Genomic DNA, 19,476 nt, shown 5'->3' with positions numbered 1-19,476 from the left:
GTACTTTATGGATAAAAATATCTGTTTGTGTGTTACACCTCTCCATCACTATATAAACACAATTCACACACAGACACACAAATACAAAGTAATAGCATATCTTATGATTAGAATCCTTCAAAGTCTGTTTCTCTAAAATGCGACCGAATTTAGTTTGCATGCATATTAAAATATAAAGTGAGATTTATTATTGTTACATTTATCACCATTGCCATCATCTTCTTAATTACATTTTGCGACATCTGTGTGGTTGTCATTAACATCTAATTTCTTTTAAACAATTTATCCAAATAAGTGAAGGGTACAATTTATTACAAACACATCATATAGTACATGTTCTAAAATAATACAACGATTAAGCTGAGATAGCACCAGTTGTAATAAGAACAATGTTAAAAGATGTTTTCCATCTGAAATCTCTCACCATCAAGATCTATAAGTGAGAATGATATCACAAATTGAAACCAAGAAGGTTGAAATACAAGTAGAGGTAATAACAAATTAACAAATAGATAAAGGGACAAATCAGGAAGATGAAAGAGAGAAAAAAAAGATCAGGGCATTGGGATTCTTCTACAGAACAAACCAGCCAACAGAGATTAGTTGGATGAGTTGCTTAGCAACTGCGTGTATATACACAGAGCTTTGATGTTTAATATGTCTGGCAGAACCTGACTGTTAATACGCTGTGTGTGTATGTGTGTGTGCGTGCGTGCGTGTGTGTGTGTGTGTGTTTGTGTTTGTGTGTGTGTGTGTGTGTGTGTGTGTGTGTGTGTGTGTATGTAATGAACCCCTTTAGCCTACCTTTAACATTAATTATGAAATTAAATTAATAAAGATGCACTTTGATATGAAAATATCCAACTGGTCCAATCATGTTGTAACAACCACAGATAGATTTGTTCACAGTGGCTGAATATCTGATACAATAAAAAGCCAACATAGACTGTTTGATCAATAGTCTTTTTTGCTCTGCAAGAAACCACAGTGAATAACAGCACTGTAAAAGCCGGGTTATTGTGTTTGTGTGAACAGATTTTAGTCGTGTAATTCTCTTTGGATTTTTGAGTTTATATTCATACTGTTTCTGAATATTAATGACTGACATCACCATGGTGATGTTTCATCTTCCTCTTGAATTTTTTTCAGTCAGAACTCACCTGAATACAAATGTTCCATCATTGAAACTGGACATCTAATTGTTATATGGGAAAGAATTTTTTTTATTTTATCTTGAAGTTAAATTCTCTATGCTGGAAAATAAATATATGCCATATGGAGATACTGTTTTTTTGTGACACATTTAAATTATTGCTTCTGTGACTTGTTATGTATCCAGTACAAGACAAGCTTCTATCCAAAATTTATTCTGTTTCCAGATCTATTCTTTTGCATGACAAATATATCTCGTTAGTAGGTTAGAGATGTGCTTAAGAAAATCATTAAAATATTACTAACTATGACATATGACATAACTCAACTCAACTCAAATCAACTCAACTCAAGCTTTATTGTCATTCTTACACATACACAGTATTTAAAATAACAAAATCTTATTACTAACGGACCACAGTGCTTAGACTTTTAAGGTTAATTTATGAAAAAAAAAAATCTGTAAAAAAATAAATCCTGGTTGTTAAAAAAATAATAATAATAATAATTATGACCTTTCCTTTATATGTGAATTATCTGTTTTCCTATTGGAACATCAACATATCTGGGTCAGGAGAAGTATAAATAATTTTGTAAATATAACAGTATGTGATTCTATTTCCCTACATTCCTTGCCACCAGGTTTCCGTAACATCTATGTAAAATGCCTCTTCATCCACTTTAACATACTTGTCCTGAAGTTAAGCAGAAGCTGAAGGGTAGAAGTTAAATCAGGATACTAAGAAGTGTGGTAAAATGTGCACAGCTAAGTAGGGTGTGTTGATGTGAACCTTGGGTGACTAATGTTTGTACAGATTTATCGTTATACACCATTGACTCACAGAACAGACACATGGCCCATTGTTTGTGTTATTGTGCCGCAGCATGTTACAATTAATATGTCTATATGTTTAGAAATGTTGTGAATTGTTGAACTTTTTTCAGTCTTCTATGTCTCAGAGGACAGAGGTGATATTGGACTTTTGACATTTGGCGAAATTGAATGAATATTTTTTTAACAAACATACATGCAACCTTGAACTAATTGCAGCATAATTCTAATTGCAAATTAGAAAACATTCCTCTACATAATGTAAGAATTGCTGCAGGCTATGGAAGAACTATGGGCCATCCAAGAAGGACCCACTTGGCACAATCAAAACTGACAGAGCGTTCAGCCACTTAGACCTTATAAGAAGGAAAAATGAGTGCCATTACTGCATTAGAATGCAAAGTAGACTAGCTGGAACTGGGCATAGACAAGAGCTGCTATGAGCAATGAAACAGCGCAGTGAACTTACAAAACTCAGTGGTGATTAGTGCAGCTGCATCATGCGGGATGTCTTTCAGTGGCTACATCTCATTCTCTATGCTTGAAGCAAATCAGACAAGTTTGGCTTCGCCATAGCCAGAGGCTGTTATAAACACCTGCCGCTGATCCCTAGACAGGGGTTTGGTGAAATGGAGTATCAAAACTTCACCTCGACTTGGATGAAATATGAGCTAGCATAGATAATTGTACATTACAACTTTAAGCAAAAGAGTATGTAAGGATTAATACATAGGCAGTGAATGAAAAATCAAGCTGGGTTCAAATCAGGATAGACTGCTAGGTCTTTACAACCAGGTCAATGGCTATCAATAACATCAACTTAGAGACAAGAAATAGAAATGCAGTAAAGCAGATCCCACATTGAAATTATTGCTCTAGCCTCTGACCCAGCATTCTACCAAGGGATCAGACACAGCATTATGAAATTGTGTGTTATGTCAATATGCCAGTTCAATTATTACATAATTGGATAATATACAATGAATGAAATATACATATATTGGAACATTTAAATAACTTTTTAAAAAGCAAAAACGTAATTATCTCATTTAGACTAATTTAGAGTATCAGATGCTTTATTTAATCATTCATAGAAACACTGTTGACAGCAATTACAGCTTTAAGTCTTCTTGAGTAAGTCTCTGCAAGCTTTGCACACCTGGATTTGAACAGTTTCTCTGATTATTTCTGGCAAGTCCTCTCAAGCTCAGTTAGATCAACTGGGAAGCCTCTGCAAACTGCCAACTTCAGGTCTCTCCACAGATGTTCTATGGGGATTAAGTTTGAGCTTAAAGACATTTAAAGATTTGTCTAAAAACCACTCTGCCATTGCATGGTGAGAGGTGATACTTTGCACACTCTAGAGCAGGTTTTCTTCAAGGACTGTATTTGTCTCTATTTTCCTCACTTCTGACCAGTTTTCTTATTCCTGATGTTGAGAAGCACCCTGATAGCATAATGCTAACACCCAATGCTTAGCAGTAATTAGTTGATTAGCCACACAAAATTATTTATTTATTTTTATTTATTTATATGTATTTTTTTATTTTATTTTTTATTTACCAGATATTGCATTTGGAGTTCAGCTACAAGAGTTAAAGAAAATACATTAGTTGAAGGCATCAGACAAGATAATATTTTGCTTATGCTTTCCATATACTTCTGAAGATCTGTTAGAGTGGCCACAGTGTTCTTAGTAAGCATCAAAGTCCTGCTAGTCCAGATAATGGGAAAATAAATTATTTGTAGTAAACAGACTAGGGTAACTAGTGACTAGCTAGCTGGTGTTACAAAACTCAGTTTCAGTGTGAGCAACACTGGTTATGTTTACATCAGGCAACAGTCTTAATAATATCCATTTTTACAATTACTTTTGCATTTAGCAGATGCCCTTATCCAGAGAAACATACAAAGTGCTTTGAAGTCTCTATCAATGAATAATTCAACTCTGGTTCAATAGGTTGCAAACATAGGATACCATCAGCCCAAAACATTTTTTTTAAAGGAATTATAGCACTCTTTTTTAATTGAAACACATAAAACAAACATTGAAAATAAGTGCTAGTTCGAGTTTTAAGAGAGGTAGCTCTTCACCCTTCTTTTAAAGATAAGAAGTGACTCAGCTGCTCCTACATTTTGGGGAAGTTCATTCCATCACCTTGTTGCAAGAACATAAAATAGTCTTGATGTATATCTACCTCTTATCCTGAGAAAAGCCATTTGAGCCGTGCTAGAAGAGTGCCATCATTTACATTTACATTAACTCAGAGATTTGTAGAAAGTTGTCTGTAGAAAAAGTTTTGATAGTTCCAAACAGATTCCATTTGACAATGATGTCACCCACTGTGCTCCTGTTAACGTTCAAGGCTTTAGAAATAGTTTTATGTCTTTGTCCTGTGTCTTCAAACACTTCGATTGTGGATAGTTTCTTGAACTTCATTAGGAGGTTGATTTGTGAAATCTAAGTTAAGTACTGAGTGCTATACTTTAGTATTTGTAATATACAGTGGTGGATGGTCAGGGCCAGCAAAGCCTTCTCTGCTGGCCTAAACACTATCAGAAGCACTGACCTACATTTAAAACCTAAATTCTAATATTTGTTCCATGAAATTTTATTAATTTGTTCCCAACAGTTTATTCTCTCCATTTCGTAGTGTTTCTCTTGGCTACACTGCTTCCAGTACGTGTATGTGGATGTTAGATTTATTGTCCAATCGAATTTTAGCCTCTATGTGCTGCCATGCCAATCTAATATGCCCAGGACCTTTAAAGTCAGTCCTGCTGGCCTTTTTACCTTTGTCTCTATTAGAAATATATCTGTTTCTTTAACCAATCAGAATTTAAATTCGCATAGCATTTTCCCATCCTCTGATTGATTGGTCAGAGCAAAACTGTTACAGCCAAGTTCGACTAGCAAAACACGTCTGTAGCGCTCTGCACACATTAATACATAAGAGTTAGACTTTTTTATGTCTACTAAAGAAGAGAAATTAATTTGGTCTCAGACATACTTAAAAATCCATTTCCAAGTAAAGCTAGACATCGTAAGGAGAGGTCGGCCAACCCCAAAGCTAGCTAGCTTGTCTCAGCCCGGGAAATGGTTTTTGATCGCCACTTCCAGACCAGTGCCTACGAGCCGTACCACTGGATTACAGCCTCTGAGGAGCAGTGCAAAAATTCTGAGTATGCATCTCTGGTGAGTAGGTTGTATTTTTAATAATTTTGTATGTTTTGTTATGTTATTAGACAAATATTGGTCCTGAACTGGTCCAGAAGATGTAGGTGGCACAGTTGCGGTTGTAGTGTAGAGATTTGGAGCTTGCTTTAGTAAAATGGTATTCGCCCCCATATGCGAAATGCCTCTCTCTCTGTAATGCCACGCATTGGTATATTGCGTGCTTGTATAGTATTGATGGTTTCTAAAATTTGTGATGTGATAGTGGTTGTATGAAGAGGTGAATTAAGTCGGGTAAATCCTCACTGAAGGCCCAGGTACCAAATGCACGGCAGGCCCCTGGACTAAATGAAATTAACAGCAATTTCTAAAAAACAATTTGCCATTATTTTTTATCATCATGGGCTATTCTGTGTATGTTAATGGCAGAAAGTACCTTTTAAACCCAATTACATTTACAATTAAATAAAATTTAAGTCTATCCATCAACAAGAAAGTGTGCAAAAACAGAGGAGCTGAATACATTTCATACCCATGTACTCTGGATCTACAGCTTATTGTACTCCCTGGCCGTATGGGTCACACTAGTTGAATCCTCAGAGGACATAGCAGGGATCCTTCATAAGTGACACACCTGAGGTCATGGTCACTCGGCAAGACATGAAAATTCTATTAGTTTAAGAAGGAAACAGCTCAGGAACTCCACTCCACAATCCCAGAACAACAGGCTCCCTACATTTTTAGATTGTATGTGCCCTCTCTATAGTGCTCAGCAGAGTTTCAGGAGATTGCGTGGAAACTGCATAGATTGTGTTTGTATTGATGTAGACAACAAGGCTTACTCCATGCTGCTTTCATGCTGTTTGATGACGTTTTTATGAACTTTTATCCCTTCTGCAATATACTATGTTTTTTTTTCTGTTCTAGCAAATGAACTCGTATGCTTCCTGGATACACTCTGATGTTTCTTAGATATGCAAAATTACTTTGAAACGTAAACAAAGTTATAAAGCAGGGGGCTTCGATCTTCTCCAACATTGCTTGTGTGGCTTCAAGCTTTCATTCCAACCAAGCAGGAGCCCCTGTTTATCTGGAATGAAAGCCTCAGCACTGTTTTTTTTCTAGATAAGATTGAAGAATTCGTCAATAGGTGCAGAGAGTGTGTAATATCTGTCTAATATGCTGGAGTTGGCTTAATGACATTATTAACATCATTATCTCATAACTTTTCTCAGTATCAGGAAAGGCACAAACTTCGTAATGGTTTCATTATTTACAAAGAGGTAACAATCAGATGTTTCTGCATAGGCAGTTTCCTTTTCTAATTTCCGGCGCAGTCAGTGCGCTTCAGTCAGCAGAAGGCCAGAAGACGCGATGCTGCAGCAATCAGCGGAATCCCGCTTTCACTCCCAACCCCACCACCCCCCTCCCCACTCCACCGACCCACGCACGCACGCACGCACGCGCGCACACAAACGCACGCACGCACTGTTCCTCTCGCTCAGGCACACAGCGCGTCTTACACAGCGTGTGAACGCACGTTTTTCTAGCCACTTTTTTTGTTTGTCCCGATCGCCTCATTGGATCCCAGCGCAATAGGCTGAACGTATGCAGCGCGCGCCATCTGCTTTTATTCAGCACAGATCTCGGCTCTCTTTGGCGCACGTGAACGGATCTCATGCTGTAGGTTTTGAGTTCCGAAGGCCGTTCAGACTCGGATAATGGCTATGCTCCATCCCCGAAGGAGGAGAGATGCGCTGGTCTGGCTGATGTCCGGACTGCTCGGACTATGGTAAGAACAAATCAGAAAGCCAAATGCTGATAAACCTCGACCATATCCTGCGGTGCTGTCGTGCTTCAGCTGAATCTGCCTAAAGTCACTGCGAGTGCAGCAAACCGCTTGGTGATGGTCTTCAGGCCATCTCCATGCTTAACTGACATTTCTTTAGTTGTACCCTTCTGAAAACGATTGTTATTTTATTAGACATTGATAGGGCAATAAAGCTGGTATTGCTTAATCCGGTTTGTTTTAGATGGTTGTTTAAGTAATTGCAGGGCCATTTATTAAATCAACCTTGAGGAGACCTCAGTTTGCAACCGTTCAGCAAGAAAAGCAGTTTTTCTATTTTTTTTTTTTATTATTTTTTTAAATAAAACACCAATATGGTCTTGCTTTCTTCTATGGATTTTTATCCAACTTGGACTTGGTGCTAACATAATTATTTCATGCATCAATATTTGAATGTCAGACTTTGAATAAAGCGTAAAATCTTTTTTGTGATTCATAATGAGGATTTTTTTTTGGTACAAACTCTGTGATGCCCCATGCAGAAAGAGTGATGATGAAGTGCTGATGATTTAAGCTTTATGTCAGCTTATTTGCTACTTGTCTGTTCTATATACCACATTAGATTATTTCTCAGTGTGTTTGTTTATAGAGGATAAACAAACAGAGCTTCAAGTTTGGTTGCTTAAGAGCTGGAATCTATTGAATTTGACTGTAAGGGATTTATGGAAATTTCTAGCCTGTAAACAAAACAAAAGCAGAGATTAATTAAAAGTGTATTCTGAGACAGCGACGTGTACTATGAGGCCAGAGGAGTCACTTAGAGAAAGAGAGAAACAGAGAGATAATTTATACCTCTAACCTTCAGTGGTTCGGACATTCAGTCTGAGCCAAACCACATTTTCATCATCATTAGTCCCATTTCTTTTGCACTTATTTAATAAATATAACATTCTCAATATCTCCTGCTAAAGATTTTACATTAATAAATGATATGCTCATTCTATTCCTGTGTGTCGTCATATTTTCTATCAGGTGCCATTCTTAGATTAACATGGTTTTACATGAATTAGTAAACACACAACAATTCAAATGATGCATTGTTTTTTTATCGATTAAGGTTTGGAGTGTAAATAAATTTTCCTATAACTTCTGTCTTCCTTCCAGACAACATTATATTTACTAGTTTGAATTTGTATGTTGTGTATGTGAGTATGTATCTTACTCTATGCCTAATTCTTCATGTTTGATGGATATTTTTTTCCTCCTCCATGTTGTCAGCATGGCATTTGGATCCAGTAAAGCTGAGGAGGAAGACTATGAGGATGTTCCCATAAATAAAACTTGGGTTTTATCCCCAAAGGTTTATGACAGCGATGTCACACTCATCCTGAATAAATTACTGCAGGGATATGACAACAAACTGCGACCAGACATTGGAGGCAAGTTAATACAAAAACCTTGTATAGATTCCCGTTCATTTTTATTGGTTGGCAACACAGCACATAGTTTGAAAGTATGCCAATAATTACTCTCTGAATACAGTACAATATGTGGAGGAGGTACATATGGACAAGCTGCTCATCTCCTGGGATTCTAAAACAAAAGAGTCTCTAGAGCAATAGTCCCCAACCTTTTTTGCACCATGGACCGGTTTAATGTCAATGTTTTCACGGACCAGCCTTTAAGGTGTGGTGGATAAATACAACAAAATAAATTGATACGATCGCCATAAAAACTGTTAAGCACCATTAAGAAGGTAGCGGATGTAGGTAAGACATGTGACCGAAGCCAAGCATCTTCACATGCTTCAAGAGTGAGTCATAGACAGATGTGGCGGAGAGAATCCGGTAATTTTTCAAAATCAGATAAGAAATAAAATGGAAAAAATGTAAGTTATGTGTTATTTCTGTGCAGCCCGGTACCAATTGACCCACAGACCGGGGGTTGGGGACCACTGCTCTAGAGTGTACACAGAATGGCGTGGGGCAAAAAAACATCTTTGTGGTTGGAAACATCTTGTAGTTAAAATAGGGCAAAGAAAATTTGCCTTATTGTTTCAGGAAGCCATGAAAGATATAATAACTCAAATACTCAATCTTTTCCGCTCTGCAGAAAAGCATCTCAGAACTCATACAAGACATAAAATCTTCTGGTGTATGAACCACAGCAGCTGATATAAAAAAATACATAGCATTACACTCCTTTTAGTCAAGAACAGCTAGCCAAGGTAAACATTTGTATAGTGGACTCACCCAAATCGGTCAGTTAACGATTAAAAAGCAAAACATCTGGACTTTTTTGGAGTGGAATCTGATGTGATCTTCTATAAGCCATTCTAAGATGCTTTTCTGCTCACCACGGTTGTAAATTGTAATTATTTGTGTCTAGTGTTTTTTCATTGCAGACTAGTCTGGTCAATGAATTATTTATTTGTGCTTTTCTACTCATTATTCATTTTCCTCCATTCTAATGAATGGTGTGTACTTTGACATAAGCTCTTGGCCTGTATGAACAGGATTCTATGCATTATTTCAATAAAATGTTTATATATAAAATGTATTGATTTATTTGTATTTGTTGTAGTGCTTATGCTTTGCTGTAAGAATATACTATGTATATGAATGAGGTGCTGTCCACAGCTTTGTTGTTTAAAATGACTCACTGGAGTATCAGTGCACAGTAGAGTAAAATCCTCACTGATCGTCCTTCTTTGTCTGAAAGAAAGTGAAAACGGCTAAGGAGCACAAATGGGAGAGACGATAAGTGTAGTTCGATACTGCTCAAAGCCGACAATGAGGGGGTGTGAAGTGGACCTGTGGGCTTTTTGTGATGCATCATCCCTTTAGAACTGCATTGTTTGGATGCTGCTGAAAAAGCGCATCAACAACAAATAGTCATTCATGTATACAGTATATGAATATCTTCGTATTAGCGAAAATACTAATCCATAATCCATTACATTTCTTCAGTGTCACCTTTATTTAATTATTATATTAGTGAATGTACTTTAAGAATTCCATATACGAATTAAAATGTTATTAACACTAAATAAAAACATATATATTTATTTTGGTCAGCGTCTAAATAGAACTGCATGTTTTCCAGTAAGACCTACAGTCATTGAGACAGCTGTGTACGTGAACAGCATAGGCCCAGTGGATCCCATCAACATGGTGAGCTAATACTGTACGACATATCTACACACATATATGGAAGATGTAGTGTTAAAAAAAGATACCTATCTTGACATTTACATTTTTGTGTTTTCGTTTTGTTGCTCTGGACATTAGGAGTATACCATAGACATCTTCTTCGCTCAGACTTGGTATGACAGCCGGCTCAAGTTTAACAGCACCATGAAGCTCCTCATGCTAAACAGCAACATGGTGGGAAAGATCTGGATCCCTGATACGTTTTTTCGCAACTCCCGCAAATCCGATGCCCACTGGATAACTACGCCAAACCGGCTCCTGCGTCTTTGGAGCAATGGACGCGTCATGTATACGCTGAGGTGTGTCATTGCATTGCATTTGTTTTTTTCGCTTGTGTCGGTTGATTGTTGTTTGTGCAGCTGAGATTTGTGCTTTTGTTCTCCTGTCCTGTAGCGTTTGCTTCTGTAAAAAAAAGTTGCCCCTGCTGTCTGCGGACACATACAGTTTAAGTCACTGACTCGTTTAATCTACACCTATGTATGCTAGTGGAAACTAAATAATAGACCAAGTTGATAGAGTCATGAAACATAGTGGTTTGCACAATTCAGTGCATTTGTGAGACTCAGAGACTGAGACTGTTTTGTTTTTTCTGACACTATTCTGTTTTTGTCAGGTTGACTATTAATGCGGAATGCTACCTTAAGCTGCATAACTTTCCTATGGATGAACATTCGTGTCCGCTGGAGTTTTCAAGCTGTAGGTGTTAAAACTGTTATCATCAGTCTGTCACTCAGCCTCAGCCCCGTCCTGAGTGCTGCTGGCCAAACAATCCCACACATTGCCTTTGTCAGCTGACCAATTTTCATTCACCACCTACTGTGGCCAAACATGACCTCTGGCCTGCCCCAAATACCATCTTCCAGTCCCTCAATGAGGATGGGCGGTGTACCATCCTCCTGCTAAATTCTCATCCCCCTTCAGCCACCTTTACATTAGTCTGTTTTTCAATGTGTGTGTCATCCCTGCATCTGCTGTGTGTGCTCTCCCTCAGCTTCTCATATGTGTTATCAATCACCATGGGTGGAACGTTGAGGAAATGGCATGACATGTCTTTTATGCCTCAGTGCCATTCTGCCATTCTTGTGTGTGCGGGCTGTACATCGTTGCTGAGTGTTTGTAATGTGTAGTGTGTGTGAACTTTTTGGGAGATGTGTATGTGATTGTGTTATTTTGCAGACGGATATCCAAAAAATGAGATCCAGTATAGATGGCAGCGCCGTGCTGTCGAAGTAGCTGATCAACGGTACTGGCGACTTTATCAGTTTGCCTTTGTAGGCTTGCGCAACACGTCTGATGTGGCACATACTCAGTCTGGTAGGTTGTCCAAAAGAAATGATAACTAGATAATGACCTGAGCAGTGAATGCCAATCTGTGGAATGTCAGTCAGTGACATTTAAGTGTCGTGCCATGTAAAATAATGGGCTTGCAGTACAATGATTCAGCTCTAAGTTATGCAGCATTTATAACTCAATACATTGTCGGATCATGTATGCTGTGAAAAATCACTTTTAAACAGACTTTGAATATTTAATTAATTATATAAGTCTTATATAAGATATTGATGATTGTTTTATTCAGGGGAGTATGTGATTATGACGATCTTCTTTGATCTGAGCCGGAGAATGGGCTACTTCACCATCCAGACCTACATCCCCTGCAGCATGATTGTAGTGCTGTCTTGGGTATCCTTCTGGATAAACAAAGACGCTGTCCCTGCTCGAACGTCTTTAGGTAGTTTACGAGATTAATATGTAAAAGAAAACAAATAAAATATAACTTTTCACAAAGCACAAAAAAAAAGGTCTTATTCAATTATATGTATAGATTATCTAGTTTCACAAATTCCATTTGCAACATGATTTAAATGTGTATTATTTTTGACACAGGTATAACAACCGTCCTTACTATGACAACTCTCAGCACCATATCCAGGAAGTCATTGCCAAAGGTGTCTTATGTGACAGCCATGGATTTGTTTGTGTCTGTTTGCTTCATCTTCACCTTTGCTGCACTTATGGAGTATGGAACACTGCACTACTTCACCAGTAATCGTCAGAGCAAGAAAACCAAGTCCAGCAGTGCACCGGTGAGCTAATAATACTCTCTGCCTATGTTCTATTATCCATTAATACTGAATATCAATGGACAAAAATGCATTGGATCATAGCAACTTACTCTCACACAAATAGAAACTTGAACAGAAGTAGGTAAAATACACCATGAACCAGCCAAAGCAAAGCAAATATTTATTTAAAAATGTCATTTTTTTCTGATCAAGATTTAAAAATTTCTAATTCTATATACAAAACAAAAAATTTAACTCCAAATGATAACTGTTGTTTTTTTTTATGATTCTTTGCTTTATGATTCTTTTGCTTTTGATTCTTTTCTTTGCCTAGCCACCATTCTAATAGCCAGCAAAATAATTTTTTTATTCTTCTATGACAGAAATCAAGCATGGGGGACATCAGACCAGGAACGTCTCTGCTTCAAATGAACAACATTGCTCCCTATCATGATGATGACGATTACACGTATGAGTGTCTGGATGGGAAAGACTGCACAAGTTTCTTCTGCTGCTTCGATGACTGCCGCTCGGGGGCATGGCGTGAAAACAGGATGCATGTTCATGTGTCCAAAATTGACTCCTACTCCCGAATATTTTTTCCAACTGCTTTTGGCCTCTTCAACCTTGTGTATTGGATTGGATACCTTTATCTCATATAAAGATATGATGTGAGTGAGGCTGGACTTATTTTGAAATGTTTGAAAATCATTTGTAAATTTCCCCTATCCTCTTGATGGTGTTTAAGACTGGGTGGATAAGAGCAAAAGTTTTACCGGTGGTGTCTTCAAGCGTTGATGTGTTGTATTTTACTGGGTGAGAATGTGTTAGTGAAGAAAAGAATGAAGAGGTGCATGTGACATATTACATTACTTTAAATAATACCAGCAGAAATTTAATATTACAGATTATTTAAAACAAGTTCATAAGACATATCTGCCTTGCTCAGTAATAAAACATCTTTGAGGTTTGGCGCAATGAAAGATATTATTTTGAATGAACTTAGCATTTTTTTTAGCTTTCGGCATACTTAGTTTAAAAACATTAATGGCTTTTAGCGGGAATTTAACATATAACAACAAGTTTACCTATTTACTAGTAGCTATGTAGATGCTGGGCTGAGTAGTTGTCATTGTAAAAGAAAGCAACAATAATTACATATATACTGCATATATATCTATACACACAAATATCCAGCTTCCTTGTGCCCTAACATACCAAAGCGTAGGTAGATTTAAGAGTTTTTTTCCGAATGTGCTCAAATTTACGCTTAAGCCATTCTCTTGGAAATAGCCAATAATTACAGCATACTGGGATAATCCAATTTCTGTATTAAGTAATGTACAAAAGACTTTCATGTCACTGTAAATACACGTATGCATTGTCAATGTATTTTCTATAAATATATGTATACACATAGCCATCGAGCCAAACATTTTACGACGCATAATGCTCAAATGTTTTTTTATAGTTCAACAACTAACAATATTTGATCGAATGATTAGTAATGTTCGTAACAAAGCCTCTGGTATAGCACATTGTGGCCAAGAAGTTCACATAGTCACTCTGTAATCTGTCATTGTCCATCAGAAGCTTTTCTCATAGGTTTTTCGAGTGTCACGTTGCTTTAATCTAATGACACATCAGAGATCCTATGGATAATAGAACCAAATGTTCTTGTCTGGAAGACAGATTTAGTCTTTCTTTTTCACTCGGCTCCTCAGATTTACCCAAATGCACACACTCAAAACAATGGACAAGTTAATTACTTCCTGTCAGATTATGACAAAGCCATAGAGGCCTTTTGTGTAGTTTAACACTTACAGACCATTCAGATGGAAACTATAGTAAAACAAGGAGCATTATAAGCATGATCATTTTTTTACATTCTGTTTTGTAGCTCCAGTTCTAATTTACCTGTCAGCAGTCATTATAAAGCGGTTTGTGAACGTGTGCGTGTCTGATGCTACTGTTCTACTCTCTCACTCTTTTTTCAGCTGTTCTTCTATTTCGCAGCCTCATACTGCTGCAACATATTATAAAGTAGAATTATAGATCGGTGTGTGTTGTGTACAGTAAGCCTTGACACATCTCTCAAATCACGACACATACTCGTTCACTCAGTATTTCAACATTTAGTCCACCCTATGCAGAATGCTGTTTCTTATAGCAGTGAAATAGCAATGAACATTTACAAAATGAAGTCTATTTATATTTTTGATATAAATAGATAAACGAGGCATTATAAATGTTGTATTTTTCTGTCATTGCTTATTTCTGTTATCAATAATAAATGGAGTTTCAATGTGCTTGACTGTGTGTGTGTGTGTGTGTGTGTGTGTGTGTGTGTGTGTGTGTGTGTGTGTGTGTGAAAGAGTTCCATGCCATCTCTTGTTTTTGTTATACCTTTTTTTTTTAATTTTTTTTACAGATGTTGTAAGCCTGTCCTTTTTGTGCTGCACTCCTCACCTCTTAATACATTTATGTAGTGTGCTAAAAAAAAAAAACTCAACACTGTGAAAAAGAAAATAAATCTGTGCCTGAAAAAAAGATGAATAAATTCTATGCTGTTTTGCTTGTGTTGAATATTAAGAAATTCATTGAAATACAACATCAGGAAGCCCTAAACTAGCAAAAGGAATTATGATTATTTTTCTTACCCGGCTGGGAAATAGAATGATCAACTACTTAGTCTATTGAACCCTTTCTAATTCATTTTTCAGGTTGTGTTTAGTGCATAAACTAGAGAGCCGAACATGGCTGTGATTCCATTATTAGACAATTTATTTGAATTGCAAATGTAATGCATTTCTTGGAAATGAATATATTTGCTGTCTATACTTGTTGTCAGCCAACATTAATAATGATAATGATTTTAAGCCTCAGAAATTATTAAGTAAACATCAATTATTCTTGTAATGCCTGTAACACGAAGCAGATGGGTAAATTATTTTAAGGTGTAGACTACAATACACAACAGCCATGTTATTTCCATGTTTGTCACATGTCACTGATCACTCACACCTGTTCCTAGTCATCTTGATTAGCACTCAGGTATATACTGTAGCTTCACCCTTCACAACACATATTGTCTTCCCATGTCCTTGCTCATGCTTAGGTTCAGGTTTTAGTTCTTTATTCATGTTGCCAGTTATGTGTTGTGTTTCCAATGTATGTATGTATTTTATGTTTCGCAATATTAAAGAAGATTCTGCACTTGCATCTGCCTATTTTTGTGTAATATGATGGTTTTTAATGTACATTTCAGTAACATTTAATAGGGGATACATTTTAAAGATAGATATTTTATAGATAATACAGATAGTTATATAAAAAATTAAATAAAAAAAGTGGTGAAACTGGTCATTGCAATTAAAATTTCCATGATCTATTACCATGATAGTGTGTGAGAGAGAGAGAGAGAGAGAGAGAGAGATGCTAGAAAAAGCTAAAAAAGTCTGTCTTTAATGAAATAAAATGTAAATGAACAAACACAAATTATTTAAATTGAAGTTACATAATGTTTATTTAAAAAAGCTAGGGGAAATAAAATAAACAGCACTCAAATTCCAGTTATAAATATCAAGCTTACCCTCACCACCAGCTCAAACAGCTCTCAGCACAACTTCAAACAAATAGATAAGACCAGCAACTTAATCTCCCTTGCCTTGGTCAAAGAAAGTCCTCTAAACACTGAGCATAAACCCAAGAAGTACAAACCCCATTCCAAAAAAGTTGGGACACTGTACAAATTGTGAATAAAAAAGGAATGCTATAATTTACATATCTCATAAACTTACTGTATATTTTATTCACAATAGAATAAAGATAACATATCAAATGTTGAAAGAGAAATGTCATGCCAAATATTGGCTTATTTTGGATTTCATGAGAGCTACACATTCCAAAAAGTTGGGACAGGTAGCAATAAAAGGGCCGGAAAAGTTAAATGTACATATAAGGAACAGCTGGAGGACCAATTTGCAACTTATTAGCTCAATTGGCAACATGATTGGGTATAAAAAGAGCCTCTCAGAGTGGCAGTGTCTCTCAGAAGTCAAGATGGGCAGAGGATCACCAATTCCCCCAAAGCTGCAGCAAAAAATAGTGAAGCAATATCAGAAAGGAGTTTCTCAGTGACAAATTGCAAAGAGATTAAAGTTATCATCATCTACAGTGCATAATATCATCCAAAGATTCAGAGAATCTGGAACAATCCCTGTGCGTAAGGGTCAAGGCCGGAAAACCAAACTGGATGCCCGTGATCTTCAGGCCCTTAGACGGCACTGCATCATATACAGGAATGCTACTGTAATGAAAATCACAACATGGGCTCAGGAATACTTCCAGAAAACATTGTCGGTGAACACAATTCATCGTGCCATTCGCCGTTGCCGGGCTAAACTCCTAAAAAAAAAAAAAGCCATATCTAAACATAAATGAGAGGCGCAGGTGTTTTCTCTGGGCCAAGGCTCATTTAAAATGGACTGGCAAAGTGGAAAACTGTTCTGTGGTCAGACGAATCAAAATTTGAAGTTCTTTTTGGAAAACCGGGCCGCTATGTCATCCAGACTAAAGAGGATAAGGACAACCCAAGTTGTTATCAGCGCTCAGTTCAGAAGCCTTCATCTCTGATGGTATGGTGTTGCATGAGTGCGTGTGGCATGGGCAGCTTACACACCTGGAAAGGCACCATCAATGCTGAAAAGTATATCCAAGTTCTAGAACAACATATGCTCCCATCCAGATGTCGTCTCTTTCAGGGAAGACCTTGCATTTTCCAACATAACAATGCCAGACCACATACTGCATCAATTACAACATCATGGCTGCATAGAAGAAGGATCCAGGTACTGAAATGGCCAACCTGCAGTCCAGATCTTTCACTGATAGAAAACATTTGGCGCATCATAAAGAGGAAGATGTGACAAAGAAGACCTAAGACAGTTGAGCAACTAGAAGCCTGTATTAGACAAGAATGGGACAACATTCCTATTCCTAAACTTGTCCTAATGTCTTCTCAGTCCACAGACGTTTGCAGAATGTTATAAAAAGAAGAGGGGATGCCACACAGTGTTAAACATGGCCTTGTCCCAACTTTTTTGAGATGTGTTGATGCCATGAAATTAAAAAGTTATTTTTTCCTTAAAATTTTACATTTTCTAAGTGTAAACATTTGATATGTCATCTATGTTGTGTTCTGAATAAAATATTGAAATTTGAAACTTCTACATTATTGCATTCTGTTTTTATTCACAATTTGTACAAATTTTATGATATTAAAAATAAGAAAAACTATGTCCAAAGTGCCCTCTTGGTAAAAAAAAAAAAAATAGATGATTTGAACTGAGTTGCTAACAAAATTAGTTTTTTTTCTCCCCGGATGTGCACACATACGTTTACAATACTGTAACTGTACAGATAAATGACAGAACACATGATTTTACTGTTATATGTTTATTATACTTTAAATAGCATTGTTATAGAGGCACTTTGATAGAATTAATCCACGCATGTTGCCATTAGTGAAATGTAATCCTTGTCTTCAGAGCTCTACTATTATAATCAGGTTTCTTCCAGATTTCTTCCAGTTATTTGGGGTTAGGAAGAACCAATAATTATAATAACCATATATTTTCTTTGAACATGAAGCTCTTCTTGGAAAAAAATGATGTCACTTATGTGGACACTCGGTCTGTATCTACAGAAAACTAAAAAGACACCATTGTGCACAATGTCCACGTATGTGGACACCCAGGTCGTAGGAGGTTAAATGTTTTGTGCTGGACTACAATACAATAAACAAACCATTTTGCAGGAATTCTCATGGTTGTGCCTTCCATAACAATAGAATGAGGAAAAAACATGTCTGAGAACTATAATTGTGATAGTTATATCTGCTAGCACTTGCATGAAAGGTCAGAAAAACATGGTACAACTTGTGTTAGATGGTCACTTAGATAGAAATCTACAGATATTAATTTTTTCAGATATTAATTTTTATAACAGCTATAGCCTCAGACTCAGGTTGTATGAAAATGTAATGCATTTGTATAATGTGATTGGATCTCATTAAATGTCATACACATGTAATGTTTTGAAAAAGTAGAGCTACAATTCATAGTATTTCTCGTCACATCTTTTCATATTACTACAAATTTGCACGTGGCTTTTGATTATTCCAGGTGTCTTGCTTTGTGTATGAGGAATGTTCCTTTAATATATATGTTTTATGTCATTGAATTTACATGAAATGTTTTGGTTGGCAGTTTGTAATAAATATAGACCGTAGTCCATTAACACAGAACAGAAATGATTCATTGTTATGCAAGACAGCAAGTGTGGTTAGGACTGCAAGCTGCATGCTGTGGAATACATCAGCTACAAGGGCAAGATCTTCACCTTTGTCAAACCGAAGATGTAAAAAGAATGCTTGAAGGACCTTGGGGTTAATTAGCAACCTGCAAACAAAATACAGTCATCAGCTTGACATTAAGATGAAACAGGTTTTCTGTTGTGCAAAAGATTCATCATGCAAACAGGCCTGTGGGTAATTTGCTAATTGTGCTGCCTCCATTTAAGACAATCGCTATCTCACAGTACATTGAAGTCCATTTGTCACTTAGTTAATGAACAGATAGATTTACAAGATAGCTACAGTCTATACATCTATGGTCATATTGCTGTGTGTGAAGTCTCCCAAGTTAAAAGTCTGTTTGTTTTGCTACAGCTCTAATTAATTTATTTTGGTATGTCGAGAGTGTGTATGGTCTGACTTTAAAGTCAAGAGGAACTCCTGTTTAAAGAAAGTTATTAAATGATATTATGATACCTCTACAGAACCAATCCGAGAAAGGCAGCTGGTCCAGATAGATTCCAGGGATGGTACTCAAGTACTGTGCAGGCCAACTTACAGAGGTGTTTATGAACATTTTCACTCTTTCCCAGTCACACTGCATTATTCCCAAATGCTTCAAGTCTGCCACCATTATTCCAGTTGCCTAAATGACAGCAATTAGCAGTTTCTCTAATTGCTGTACAGTGTGGCTAGGCTATAATAAAGTACTTCAAGAGGGGTCCACCGGATGCAAATGCACCTAGGTATTGTATTGTATTGTAAATATACAGATAAATTACAAACTTAATACAGATTGTAAGGCTTTGGGCCAATTACTCCCTAACACTGACTAACCCAGCCATTAGGGGGCACAAGCCAGTGCACTCTTAGTGCCGGTCCCAAGCCCAGGTAA

General features: G+C 36.8%; 1 protein-coding gene across 1 annotated transcript; it reads left to right on the top strand.

The window, feature by feature from the left end:
• Nucleotides 1-6,604: 6,604 nt before the first annotated feature.
• On the top strand, nucleotides 6,605-12,905 carry gabrg1 (gamma-aminobutyric acid type A receptor subunit gamma1). The gene is made up of 9 exons (XM_046872449.1): nucleotides 6,605-6,951; nucleotides 8,227-8,387; nucleotides 10,054-10,121; nucleotides 10,239-10,459; nucleotides 10,774-10,856; nucleotides 11,337-11,474; nucleotides 11,740-11,892; nucleotides 12,048-12,247; nucleotides 12,610-12,905. The coding sequence occupies exons 1-9, from the start codon at nucleotides 6,881-6,883 to the stop codon at nucleotides 12,886-12,888; spliced, it is 1,374 nt and encodes a 457-aa protein (XP_046728405.1). The 5' UTR covers nucleotides 6,605-6,880; the 3' UTR covers nucleotides 12,889-12,905.
• The last annotated feature ends 6,571 nt before the right edge of the window (nucleotides 12,906-19,476 follow it).

Source organism: Silurus meridionalis, chromosome 2, assembly GCF_014805685.1.
Source record: "Silurus meridionalis isolate SWU-2019-XX chromosome 2, ASM1480568v1, whole genome shotgun sequence".
In the NCBI taxonomy this organism is placed as follows: Eukaryota; Metazoa; Chordata; class Actinopteri; order Siluriformes; family Siluridae; genus Silurus; species Silurus meridionalis.
This window is presented reverse-complemented; position numbering and strand designations above follow the sequence as displayed.

Bases quoted from the DNA above. Each gene is read 5' to 3' on its own strand.
- gabrg1 (XM_046872449.1), top strand. From the start codon at position 6,881: ATGGCTATGCTCCATCCCCGAAGGAGGAGAGATGCGCTGGTCTGGCTG. The intron at 10,857-11,336 runs GTAGGTGTTAAA...GTTATTTTGCAG, and splicing joins TCCGCTGGAGTTTTCAAGCT to ACGGATATCCAAAAAATGAG. The intron at 12,248-12,609 runs GTGAGCTAATAA...CTTCTATGACAG, and splicing joins CCAAGTCCAGCAGTGCACCG to AAATCAAGCATGGGGGACAT.